Raw genomic sequence first — 12,642 nt, forward strand, 5'->3', positions numbered from 1 at the left:
TCATCATACCTCAAAGCTTTCGTTTTCTGATCTGATCCTTACAAGTTTTGGTTTTGTTTTTTAATCCAGCCGCCATCATACGCGTTACCTGGTGGAGGAAGTACGGACTGCTCATTGGAATCTCATTTTATCCGTCGTCTGCTTTAATTTAACGATTTAACGCATGCAGTTTGTTGCTGAAAATGGCAGTGACCTTCAAGTCGTACGTATCTTCTGTTTATCTTTATCTTATTTATATTTCTTCGTCTTATTACAGTTAAGGTTTCAAAATGTTCCAATTGTTGGTTTTAAATAATTTGAACTATATTCAGATTTTTTCAAGTTGGAAATTCATGGGCATGTTGGTTGTACGGACTGCCGGTCACGGTCGTGCAAACACATATGTTAGCCTTTCTTGTCACTGCGTCAAAGTCTAAAACAATTAAAAGAATGTTCGGTTCAAGACTAGCTTGTTTTCAATTTTTAGTCGACTTCTCAGTGCAGTCTAGTGCAATTCGTCTGCGATTAATTTAAAACTGAATAAAGAATGGGTGTGTATATTTTATACATCCTTGGAGCATCAGTGTGTTAATTTACAGATGATGCAGTCCTAAATATTTTTTTACTTGCATGCACCTCCGACAACCTCCTCGGCTGGAACCCAACAGCAACTCCGCTATATGCGCACCGTGGCCGTTGCGAAGGGTATTAGTTCGCTGATGTGCCTCAAGCCACCCGTTAGTCCAAAAAGAAACAGGTAGTTTAAAACTGATTTATCAGACAGAGTAATTCATTTCTTTGTCATGCGTTTATTTTCTTTTCAACATATCCTCAGGCTATTGTTTACCTTTTCTGTTTTAAACTTTTCCAAAAGATTGTGCAATCTACAAATAACAAGGTCAAGTTACAGTTTTGGAAATCATTTAATCTTTTGTTTTGTTTTTTCAATCACAATTTTCATTAGCTGACATGTGTAACTAATCATCTATATGTGATCGATTTCTGATAAACCCAGCCATCGCCGAGCAAATGAGGTGTTGATTTCAAGGTCCATGGTCATCGTCCGGAAGGATTAGTCCCTGAACTTGAACCCTCTCAGGTATAAACCATTTTCTCAACCCTAAAGTTCCATTATTTTTACACGCATTCCTTCACGATATTACTTGGAATCGTTATCGATTGACCTGTTACCAGGACACCTCATTTGTAGAGGATGAGTAGGCCGTATTCCGGGAAATCGGATGTGGCTGACGCTCTCTGGATCAAGGGCATTTTCTTGCACCCAATGGCTGTTCAACTGTTACGCCAAACCTTTATAATGGAATGCGAAGGTGAGAAAAGTTCATCAGTCGATTGACAACCTTTTCTCAGTGATCTCGTCTCAATTTCAAGATGCCTTGGCCAACATCTTCTCCGTCCAATGCTGTCGAAGTCATTTTCTGCCGTACCAAGTGCGACAAAATGGCTGTCATTCACCAGAATTATTATTTCCACCACAATCGCAAATACAAGGTAATGTTTCAGTTGATTCTGTGGTGATTTGCGTGTCTAATCTGATGATTTTTCTGTGCAACAGGGAGGTGATTACTGGTGCTGTGCTCAACGGGGGTGCAAAGTCCGTCTCATCAGCAGCCGTGTCAATCATGAATCCGGTCGGATGGAGTTTTCGCGTCGCAACCAGGCCATTCAACATGAGCATGAGCCGAACGCACCCAATCTGATCGAGAAAGAATTCCGTCGCCAGTTGGTCACTCAGTTCGATCGAGTCACAGCCAATAAATCAGGATCGCCTCAATCAGCTACTCCTGTTTCCGTTCGTCTAGTCTACGATGAGCTGCGCAGTCAGGCCATCAAACGCGGCGTTCCGGAATCTCTGATTCCGTCTTATTGGAATATTCGCAGCACCATGTACCGTATCCGTCGCAAGCGGGTGTTACTTCACGTTCCGTCAAGTAATTCAAGTTCGGAAAGAAGAGGTGTGTACTCACTTTGCATTTGAACTTTAATTTTGAAAGATTTTCATTCATTATGTTCTCATTTTTTTAGAAACTAATAAAACTTCTGCTGGAGAAGGATCTGCTAGATCCGTGTCTTCTGATCCAGAATCTCCGATCTCATCGACGATGGGTGAGCCATCGACTAGTCCAGTGCAATCGGAACCATTGTCTTTGGTGACTTGGAAAAATAACGCCCAGGAACAACAGCTTGTTGTCCGTCGCGATCTCGTTCATCCGACTACTTCTCCAATCCTGTATCAATCTCTTCAGACGAGCGGTTCGCCGTCAACTGCACCCATCAATCCACAACTGCCAATCCAGTTTGAAGCTTCACCCTTGATCACTCCAATTCCGCCAATTGATCCAAATCTTCTTCGTTTTTCCAGTCATTTATTCCCGAGCTACTCCCAATCTCCCACTCTTGCTCCCTCGTTTCCTTACCAATCACCGGAAATTATGCGGTTTTATGCTGCTATGCATGCCGAATATTTACGCTCGCTCTTTGCTCTCGGCTGCCATCCTCGTATGTAATGGCCTTTAATTGATTTCTGCTCTTTCTTATTGACGTTTTGCTAATGACCAAAAATTGACGATGAACGACTCGTTCGGAACGTTTCACCTTAATTGAATACATCCCGATCAACAGCACGATGCCATGGTACTATAATTAATAGCATTTCTCGAACAGTATAAGTTGATGGCTGTGGTTACTAGTTCCGATGCAGCTATGGTACAGCTTAAGAATCGGTTCAACAGTTCCGCAGCTGGGCTTCATCGACTATTGTGCTTTTTAGGTCTTGATCCTGCTCCTGAATCCAAATGTAAGACAAACATTTGGGGATGGCTTTTCTTTCTTGTAATGTCACAAGCCGGCCTTTTCGTGTTCCTCGTGAGGTCCGCTCCTCACTTGAAAGGTTTCCTTATAAACGTGCTTGCCACTCTTCCGTTGCTAGACCGTTCCATCCGCTTGTTCAGCGTCAGTTTCATACATTTGATCTTGCTTTTGAAATTGGGTCGAATCCTTCTACTCAAAACAGCTGAGTACCCAGTTTGGAATCTTATCTCCAACTTTATGACGTCCTCTATCATCAGCACTCCTTATAGACGAAGTGAATTCGAAACGAGTCGATGTATTGTCGTACTTTTGTAGCGTGTGCGTATATTGTTATTTTCTTAATTTAACTGTACTACTTCAAAATTTTGCAAATGTCTGCGTTCTCCGTTCTGTTTGTTTCGAAATCGACAGATGAGTTCTTTTAATCCTCATCCCTTAATCAGGATGCAAACCTTAATTAAAATTATTAAAAAAAAATAGTTTTTAAAACATCTAAAGGAGGTAGGCTCTAGAGGAAAAGTTATTCTCAATTACTTTGAATTATTGCAAAAAAAGTGACATTTTTGGAAAAATATTTCACGAACATGTAGGTGGCGTGGAGATCATTGAGTTCTCAGTTCTCACGGAAGTGTAGAATTTTCGTTGGCTAGGTTTCCATATTCGAAGTTTCAAACTTCCAATTCACTGACTCAGTACAAACAACAGTTACCAACGTTGTAATCGTGAGTATAATAGCATTTGACAAAAAATCTGTACCGTGCAAAGTTCTTATTTTTTCTCGTTTGCCTAAGTCAATGTTTCATCTGCTGGTGCTGCCTGTCTTGAAACAAAGCAGTCAAGTGAAGGAAATGTTTTAACCTTTACAGGATTACCAAATTACATTTGTGCAAGAAGCAGTCCAGGAACTAGGTGCACTATGTCCTCCAAACTTCCAGTACAAGAAGCAGTCGTGCTGGTTTTCTTAATTTCTCCATGCTGACTATGAGTGCTATGAGAAATGCTGACTCAAATACAACAACAAGGTAACATCTAGATCTCAAAAGTTACAGTGTGATTGTTGAAGTTGATTTTGTTCGTGGAATGAGCATCCAGCGTCAGCTACACCAACCCTAACAGCTGAAACTGGACTGCTGGACATGTTGTTTCACCCAAAAAGTAATTTATTAAAACTAAATTTCCAATCTCATTTAGACCAACACTGCTGTAGTTCTTCACCTGGCAACAAAGTGTCACTGCTCTATAAGGAAAAAGGCAGAGTGAAGATGTTGATTGTCAACGTCAGTGACTGCGGGACTGTTGACAGGTAACCAAGTTTTTGCCCATATGTTCCAGCATTCAAGAAAATTGGAGATTATTAATCACTTGTGCTCAAGTTTTCAATGCCTGGTTTGCTCACTACCTGGTGCAAAACAAATTAAAAGGTCATTGGCCACCTCAGCCCTATTTGTATATTTTAAAGAAATTTGCCACATTTCTTGGTTAACCAAAGCTGAACGAAACTTTTGTTTGCTGCGTGTACGTGAATTGCATTAACGGTGTCATTATTTCTTTTCTTGCTTTTATAGGACTTCCATAGGCATTCCGAAGTCGATGACCACGAAGCGCTTCACTCACCCACCACATTCTAAATCGTATTTCCATATTCTGAAAGCAGTTCTTGACCGTTGGCGTCGTGTTTCCGTGGACCAAGTAATCGATTTTTTTAACTTTTTGGGTATCTATGTAGTTATCGATTTCTATCTGCGTATTGAACTTATGGTGATCCAATCCATCCCAATCGGTTCCGGCCATTCAATTTCCGCAAGACAGAAGAATTCCTTTGTCTTGTAAAACAGAACCGAGAATCCAGTAATATTTTAGCGCTTCCATAATTAAAATATTTATGGTAGTACTTTGATCGAATTGAATTTTTGTATTAAATAATAAGTTTAGATACACACATTTCAGCGGTTTCAATTACTTGCAATTTAATACTGGGGCTGGACTGCGGGGGCTTTGTAGACCGGAGTGGCGGTGTAAGCCGGGGCCGGGGCAGAGTATGTGGGAGCGGTGACGGTGTAGGTGGGACCATTTTTGACCGGGGCAGTGTATGTGGGAGCGGTGTAAGTGGGAGCAGTGGGCTTGTAAGCAGGAGCGGAGTAGGTGGGAGCGGTGGGCTTGTAAGCTGGGGCGGAGTAGGTGGTAGCTTTGTAGTTGTTTTCGACGTATTCGGGATACTTGGCTTCACCGGTGTACTTGACGTCGGCGACATATCCGTAGCTGTCAGCCCTGTAGGTGACAATTTGGGTGCGGCCGTCGGGAAGGACGACACGGTATGATCCGGTGGTCACTTTGCCATCGCTGCTCTCGGAATGGGAATAGTCGTTGTAGTAATCATTGACGGCCCAGCTGAAGTCGTAAGGTTGGGGAGTCTTCATAAAATATTCATTTGCAAAAGTTAATTTCCATGTTTCTTTCAATTCATTTATGAAATGAGACTCACCTCGTATTTGGCTTCATATGTAGATTTGTATGCCGGAGCTTCGTACTTGGGAGCGTATTCGGCTGACCTGTAAGAATCGGCGGCAGCGACAGCGAAAAGGGCGGCGAGGATCAAGAACTAATAAAATATGGAACATTTGACGCCATTTAATAAGGTAATGCGTTTAAGGAGACAACGTTTTTAAAATATTTCTTACTTTCATTTTGTAGTAGTGGTTAAATTGCTGAAAACAGTTGGTGAACTGATAATTTCAGTTCAGTCTGTTCACGTTTTTATACGAAATTCGAGAGTACATTCCGACTGATACGTTTGAATATGGCAATTTTTCAAAAGTTATGCATTCAGCAAAAGTGATTGGTAGAGGTTATGCAAATAATTGGCGGTCAAGGTAGACGAAAATCAAAATAGACCCCACCTGTCTGCTCGCGTGAAAAGAAAACTTAGATGAACATTGGGCAACCGATAACAGGTTGAAACACAATTAAGGGAGTCAGAATTTGAAATGAAAAAGATACCGTTGCTCGACTTTTAGGGAAATTGGACTTGGTTAATGACCTATTTAATTGACGTTCTCTTTTATCCTCGTTTCAAAACTTCACGGGAATTCCCCCTCTGGTTGATTGGGCGATTGTTTTTTCTTAACCGTCTTAAACTATGCTACGACAAAATGATTTAATCCATTCATGTAGATTTCCCGCCATTAAATGAAATCACTGTCAGTCAAAGTAAAAGAATTTGATAAAATTTGAATTATACCGAGTGTCTCTTAACGGTAGGCTTATGTAAGAATCTCAGAAATGAACTTCGGAACGTGGGGCCAACTATTAACCGCTTCGTCTTCGTCACCGAAGATATAGGTCTACAACTCTCCATGACGTCCATGCCCATCTCCACATCCTCTTTCATGTCGTCCATGTGTTGCTTTCATTGCCCGTTTTACTCACTACCTGGTGCAAAACAAAATAATGGGTCCTCGGGTCACCTCAGCGCATGGTATATGTTAAAGAAATTTTCTACATTTCTTGGTTAACTGAAGCTGAACGAAACTTTAGTTTGTAGCGTTTTACGTGATTTGCGTTAAAGGTGTCATTATTCTTTTCTTGCTCTTACAGCACTTTCATAGGCACTTTCATGCCGAATCGATGACCACGAAGCGCTTCACGCTCAAGGCCAGCACATTTTTCTGAATTGTGTATCCATATTCTGAATGCAGTTTTTGTCCATTGTCGTCGTGTTTCCGTGAACCAAGTAATCGATTTTTTTAACTTTTTGGGTATCTATGTAGTTATCAATTTCTATCTGCGTATTGAACTTATGGTGATCCAATCCATCCCAATCGGTTCCGGCCATTCAATTTCCGCAAGACAGAAGAATTCCTTTGTCTTGTAAAACAGAACCGAGAATCCAGGAATATTTTAGCGCTTCCATAATTAAAATATTTATGGTAGTACTTTGATTGAATTGAATTTTTGTATTAAATAATAAGTTTAGATACACACATTTCAGCGGTTTCAATTACTTGCAATTTAATACTGGGGCTGGACTGCGGGGGCTTTGTAGACCGGAGTGGCGGTGTAAGCCGGGGCCGGGGCAGAGTATGTGGGAGCGGTGTAAGTGGGAGCGGTGGGCTTGTAAGCTGGGGCGGAGTAGGTGGTAGCTTTGTAGTTGTTTTCGACGTATTCGGGATACTTGGCTTCACCGGTGTACTTGACGTCGGCGACATATCCGTAGCTGTCAGCCCTGTAGGTGACAATTTGGGTGCGGCCGTCGGGAAGGACGACGCGGTATGATCCGGTTACGACATTGCCGTCGCTCTTCTCAGAGTGTTCGTAGTCGTTGTAGTAATCATTGACGGCCCAGCTGAAGTCGTAAGGTTGGGGAGTCTTCATAAAATATTTATTTCGAAAGTTAATTTCCGTGTTTCGTTGATTCATTTATGAAATGAGACTCACCTCGTATTTTGCTTCATATGTAGATTTGTATGCCGGAGCTTCATACTTGGGAGCGTATTCGGCTGACCTGTAAGAATCGGCGGCAGCGACAGCGAAAAGGGCGGCGAGGATCAAGAACTAATAAAATATGGATTATTTGACACCATTTAATAAGGTAATGAGTTTTAGGAGACAACGTTTAAAGATTTCCTACTTTCATGTTGGAGTAGTAGTCAACTTGCTGAAAACAGTTGGTAAACTGATAATTTCAGTCCAGTCTGTTCACGTTTTTATACAAAATTGGAGAGTATATCCCGACTGATACGTTTTTAAATATGGCATTTATCAAAAGTCAAGTATTCAGCGAAAGTAATTGGTAGAGGTTATGCAAATAATAAGTAGTCAAGGTAAAAGAAAATAGAAATGCACCCCGCCCATCAATGAAGGGAAAAGTTAGATGAACATTGTGCGACCGGTAACAGATTAGTAACCAATTTGAATCATAAGTTGAATTTTGAAAGCACCCGTTGCTCGACTTGTAGAGGAATTTGTATTTGGTTAATGACCTACAAAACTGTCACAACATTATTGCCGTTCTCTTTTATCCTGGTTTAGGAATCCTTGCGGGAATTTCCCCCGTCTTTTCTCCATAGTCTTCCTTTTGATTGTTTAGACCAATTGATCAATTCGTTGTCTTTTATCGAAAACGTTGGTTCGCCGAACTGGCTTAATTGATTGATGTAGATTTCGCAGCGAATAATTGTTAGTTGTGTGGATTGATCACAGCTAGTTGATCACAGCCAGCACAGCGCAAGAATTATTGAATTTGTTAAACAGGAGAATTTATTGTAGTAAGGAAGAAGGAAGGTATTGTGGAGTTGTATCCGACCTGGGTACTCTCTCCCGCTCGCACCTCGTTGACTGCGCACTGGGCCTCAACTTGATCTCTATTAATTATTATCGTGTTAATCATTATCGAGTGAACTTTATAATAATAGGCGATCTGAGTACGAATCTCAGAAGTCAATTTCAGAAGGTGATACCAACTAGTTGAGACTCGAGACACCGGATTAAAAGATACGCTCTTTTTATGGACGCCCTTTATCAACAGAGCTGAGGATTCCTAGTAAGCCTGAATTCGAAACTAGGTTTACACTTTATTCTGGAATCGAAGAGAGACCATCAACAACTAATCCATCCCAGTGACCAGTGAAAAAAAAAAAACGTTTCTAAGGGTTTTGTACGTTCGTACAGAAACCCTTCGGGTAATTTATTTAAATAACAAAACTATTGTTATGTACTTTTTATGTTAAATTCACAGCAATACTTATAACGCTGCTTGAAATACGGGCTCTATATACATTTTTTTAATTTCAAAAACTTTCTTGACAGCGGTCAATAAAGGAATAGAACTAAGAATAAATGGTCGGAAGTCAACAGTTCCGCAATCCGCATCCACTTGATTTTCAAACAGCTATCTAGTTAGCGCAATGGTGTTAGCGATACGAAATTGTAGTTTTTTTAATATATTCCAGTGATACAAATTGTGATGATCACAATTAGTGCTGCTTGCTCTGTAAGTGAAAATACGTCATTTGAATCATGGATAAGAAATCGAACAGCTGTTAATAGAAGTTGTGGCATGTATTTTGAATTTAGGTTTGATAATTTATCATGTCCAAGATTTAAAAAAGAAATTAGATGGAATGCTTTTCCACTCTGCAGATGATGTTGAATGAATTGGGAATTGCCCAGGTAGTACCAAATACGCTAAAACTACTTGCCGTCGGTCAGAGCGTGAGTCCGTGGCATGCATTTAAAAAGTTGGAATACGGATATCAAATTGAATAGCTGTTAGACATCTGCTAGTTTTTTTTTCAGGAGACCTTCATGATTCGTTTTTATTTTAATGTAATTCGATTTCACATATCGGCTCGATGGTCTAGGGGTATGATTCTCGCTTAGGGTGCGAGAGGTCCCGGGTTCAAATCCCGGTCGAGCCCTGATGTTCATTTTGATTTTGTCGATAAGGAATACATGTAATCCATATTCTTGAACCGTTGAACGTTGTTTGTGTAAGATTTGGTAGCTAATTTTATCCCAAAACTTAATACTGAAAAAAATTTCTTTGTATGCGACAGTAGAACTCCAAAGACATTATTTATAACTACTTTTTTAAAATATTATTAAAAATACCCGACAAAAGAACTCCAGAACGACAGTAGAACTCCACTACGCAACAATAGAACTCCAATAAATTCTTTAATTATTTTCATGATCAACAATAGAACTACATTGAATTTTAAATATCTCAAATGTTCGACAATCCATCCATCCTTGTTCCGTACAGTCAAACGTGGTAATCGTGGAGGAATCTATTGGCTCCGTCAGTAGGTGGCTAAAATCAAGTTGTCCCCCAGCCGCCAGATGACGCGATCACGCGATTAACTTAACGAAAGTTCGCCATTTTGTTCCGAAACGCCAAGTGAAAAGGTATTCCAAATTCGTTACGGAATTGCTGTGTCGATCTACATTTTCAGCATTTAAATTTAATGGTAAATTCTAGTTTGGATTTCTCAAATTTAATTAATCCTAGACGTTGCTGTGTGAATTTACAGGCAATCTGGCATATAATTTCCACTTGGCCAAATAATCGATCACGTGGACTGAAACTACTTTTCATTTTGCTTAAATGTCCGTTGTTAGCTGTACCTGTTCGGATGTACGTCTCATCTCACGCAGAAACACTACAGAGGTAGTTGAGTCAGTTTGTTGATAAATTTACCTGCAACGATGCTATAGATTTTATTAGTTGGTGTTCAGGTTGGAGATCCTGTTGCAGAATTTGAGAACTCGACAAATTCTGAGCTCCAGCCAGCTGGTGAAAGGTGTGCTGCAGCTGCTGCATGCAGTTTATTGAGCTGGTGTTATCCTGAAGTGTCATTGCAGGAAAAGTTTTTGAAATGGTAAGTTGATTGAATTTATTGGCTGTAACTTGGGAAGTCTTGCGTCTTTTTTTTTTCAATTCAACTGACAAGTAAAATCTAATCTGATGTAGACAATAAGTGGTGCTATTTCTTGCTTCCAAATAATAGTTTCCGTGAAAGATATTAGATAGCGATCAGCTTCTTTTTAGTTAACTTTTTAACTTTCTTTTGATCAAACTAGAACAACAATTTCCACTCTGTATTGCAAACTTTTTCTAAAACTTAAAAATTAGATGTACAGAATTCTCCAGAATTTGCCAATAGAAACTTGGAAAAATGTCTGATTTCATTTGTTTTACACGATTTCTTTTGCATATTAAGTTTGATCATGGAAAATAACATTCCTTTTTCCCTATAGGACTTGGTGACACTTAAACTATGCCTGTGCAGTGGTTTTGCAGCCTGTTTCCAGTTGAGAGATGTGATTATGTAGCTGACACAGGATTGAAGAAAAAGAACTGAAGTAGCTGTGCCTCAGGAGTTGCAGATAGTGTTTGGTTCCTCATAGAAGTTTATTTAAAGAGTATTGAGATGATCAGCCACTTCTGCCTATAACTTATGTAAAACGTCAAAGTTGTAACTTGTAAGAAATATACAAGTCAAGTGCTAAACATGTTTTATTATAAGTTATAAAAAGTTAAAGACACAGCAAACAAAAAACTTAAAAGGAATTGCTGTATTGTCCCACCTCCACCCACAATTCCACCACATTTTACAATCACATACATTACATACATACACTTAACTTAACCCGTTGGCTGCCACGCCATACAACCCGTAGGTTGTTTTCTACTCTCTACGCGCCATGTCTGAAGGATCCATGACCAAGGTGGGACTTGCCATTGCTGACAAGTCCGGGCTGACACGGTGATAGGAGAAGATGGAATGCACAACCTCTAGAATCCATCACCGTATCGACAGGGGGGAAGTCCCTATGGTGCATTGCCTAACAGGCGCCTTGCGGCGAATTTTGGGCTGGTGCGACTTTCCGACCCCGCGGCATGAAAACCACGAGACCGAACAGCGCGGCCCGTGCTAAGGAGCTAGGGGAGAACAAAGGCGTGGCAGACAACGGGTTAACTATCACAAACACAAATGTTACCAACAACAAAAGATGATCCGCGCTGACATTTTGGAGATAACGGAGATGTTTTGGTGTCCATCTTCTCGACGTTTCCTCTGCATTACTTGAATAATGAGAAAACAATTCTTATTTAGTGACATGGCAATAAAAGTAGCGTAATACAGATAGAAAGAATAATCAGGTTTTAAGCTCAAAGATTGAAAGTTTCGATTTTTTAAACTTAAAATCAAGCTTGTAATATTGAGAACTGTAAACACAGAACAAAGCTCACTTGCTAGTTTTTTTATATTTTCCGGAAGTATACCGGAAGTAACCACAGCACCTTAACCATTGAGCTGTCGTCAAATTAAACTATATATTTTTGATCTCCATGAAATTTGGGGTCGAACAGGTGTGATTTAAACGAAATCCAAAATTTGGCCAAAATCGAGAATTTTCCTGATGCATAGAATATTTATTTCACTATTTAGTGACAACGCGATATCTGACAAATCTATAGCTCAGGAACAAACTGACAAAACTATAGTTCAGGAAAATTCTCAAAACCGGAAGTACGAAAACGTATAAAAAACTACATGAACTTTAACACAAATTTGACGAGGATCACGAATTTGTGGTTCTTTGGTGCGTCAAATGAATATTTACTGAACTACTGACTGAAATGAGAAAACCGGAAGTAGAAAAAAACACAATATTTAAAAATCTAACAAGTGAGCTTTGTTGGTGGAATAGTTATCGTCAGTTTTCACTAAAAGATTTCCACACAACAGCTGCCGATAAATGTTTAAAGAGATTTTAAAGTAACTGAAACTGACTGTTTTGACAGCTGACTATTATCGAAAAGCCATCTAGCGTTAGGAAAAAAACTTCTAAGTAACACTACGTTTGCGCGCAAGTAGGGCCTGATTTCGGAATTATTACAGACACAAGTAAGTGACACAAGTAAAGTATACTATTACCTATTAGAATAGATAATCTACGAAAATAAGTAAATTGTCGGGTACCTGGGCAAAATCCCGTGGTGAGGTGACTGCAGGTGTGTAACAGCGGCAAGGAAGCGACCACTGAAGTGTTCCAACTAGTCAGTGAAATAAGACAAGTTGTATTTTTGTGTACGAAGCGATGAAGCAGGAGCTGGATGAGCTTACGTCGGGAAGATAAGGACGGAGCAGAACGTTGGTCATGGACAAAAGCCAGCGTTGGCTCAAGAATATCCGTGCCAGGACCACACGATTCCACAAAGAAACTGCGTGCTCTGTAAAAAAAAAAATGTTTTACATTAATGAAAATATAAAAATGAATAAAGCATATCAATCTTTACCTTTTCTAAGAAGCACACTGAAAAGT

At 39.9% G+C, this 12,642-nt stretch overlaps 2 protein-coding genes, 2 long non-coding RNA genes and 1 other non-coding gene across 8 annotated transcripts; 4 read left to right on the top strand and 1 right to left on the bottom strand.

Moving 5' to 3' along the window:
- Window positions 1-1,189: 1,189 nt before the first annotated feature.
- Window positions 1,190-2,624, top strand: LOC124202680. Its single transcript, XM_046599039.1, has 4 exons — window positions 1,190-1,310; window positions 1,372-1,491; window positions 1,556-1,955; window positions 2,026-2,624. The coding sequence occupies exons 2-4, from the start codon at window positions 1,372-1,374 to the stop codon at window positions 2,505-2,507; spliced, it is 1,002 nt and encodes a 333-aa protein (XP_046454995.1). The 5' UTR covers window positions 1,190-1,310; the 3' UTR covers window positions 2,508-2,624.
- A 2,084-nt stretch (window positions 2,625-4,708) lies between these two features.
- LOC124202682 (proline-rich protein 3-like) lies at window positions 4,709-7,540 on the bottom strand. 3 transcript variants are annotated; one of them, XM_046599042.1, is made up of 4 exons: window positions 7,439-7,540; window positions 7,246-7,362; window positions 7,048-7,176; window positions 4,709-5,093 (listed from the first exon to the last, which is right to left on the bottom strand). In XM_046599042.1, the coding sequence occupies exons 1-4, from the start codon at window positions 7,442-7,444 to the stop codon at window positions 4,779-4,781; spliced, it is 567 nt and encodes a 188-aa protein (XP_046454998.1). In that variant the 5' UTR covers window positions 7,445-7,540; the 3' UTR covers window positions 4,709-4,778. The 3 variants fall into 3 exon arrangements, with proteins under 3 accessions (XP_046454998.1, XP_046454999.1, XP_046454997.1); XM_046599043.1 differs by lacking the exons at window positions 7,048-7,176; window positions 7,246-7,362; window positions 7,439-7,540 and adding exons at window positions 5,294-5,410; window positions 5,490-5,564 and having other exon boundaries at window positions 4,709-4,851; window positions 4,903-5,222; XM_046599041.1 differs by lacking the exons at window positions 7,048-7,176; window positions 7,246-7,362; window positions 7,439-7,540 and adding exons at window positions 5,294-5,410; window positions 5,490-5,565 and having other exon boundaries at window positions 4,709-5,222.
- On the top strand, window positions 5,317-7,399 carry LOC124202684. Of its 2 annotated transcripts, none has more exons than XR_006878298.1 (4): window positions 5,317-5,447; window positions 6,145-6,286; window positions 6,406-6,541; window positions 7,269-7,399. It is a non-coding gene; the product is annotated as an uncharacterized LOC124202684 (long non-coding RNA). The 2 variants fall into 2 exon arrangements; XR_006878297.1 differs by having other exon boundaries at window positions 5,325-5,447; window positions 6,070-6,286.
- A 1,615-nt stretch (window positions 7,541-9,155) lies between the features above and the next one.
- Trnap-agg lies at window positions 9,156-9,227 on the top strand. The gene has a single exon. It is a non-coding gene; the product is annotated as a tRNA-Pro (tRNA).
- Window positions 9,228-9,546: 319 nt separating this feature from the next.
- Window positions 9,547-10,822, top strand: LOC124202685. The gene is made up of 4 exons (XR_006878299.1): window positions 9,547-9,779; window positions 9,843-9,979; window positions 10,037-10,190; window positions 10,570-10,822. It is a non-coding gene; the product is annotated as an uncharacterized LOC124202685 (long non-coding RNA).
- The last annotated feature ends 1,820 nt before the right edge of the window (window positions 10,823-12,642 follow it).

Source organism: Daphnia pulex, chromosome 9 (genome assembly GCF_021134715.1).
Source record: "Daphnia pulex isolate KAP4 chromosome 9, ASM2113471v1".
In the NCBI taxonomy this organism is placed as follows: Eukaryota; Metazoa; Arthropoda; class Branchiopoda; order Diplostraca; family Daphniidae; genus Daphnia; species Daphnia pulex.

Bases quoted from the DNA above. Each gene is read 5' to 3' on its own strand.
- LOC124202680 (XM_046599039.1), top strand. From the start codon at position 1,372: ATGCCTTGGCCAACATCTTCTCCGTCCAATGCTGTCGAAGTCATTTTC. The intron at 1,492-1,555 runs GTAATGTTTCAG...TCTGTGCAACAG, and splicing joins ACCACAATCGCAAATACAAG to GGAGGTGATTACTGGTGCTG. The intron at 1,956-2,025 runs GTGTGTACTCAC...TCATTTTTTTAG, and splicing joins TTCAAGTTCGGAAAGAAGAG to AAACTAATAAAACTTCTGCT.
- LOC124202682 (XM_046599042.1), bottom strand. The intron at 7,177-7,245 runs GTGAGTCTCATT...TATTTTATGAAG, and splicing joins CATATGAAGCAAAATACGAG to ACTCCCCAACCTTACGACTT. The intron at 5,094-7,047 runs ATTGTCACCTAC...GGCCGCACCCAA, and splicing joins TTCCCGACGGCCGCACCCAA to ATTGTCACCTACAGGGCTGA.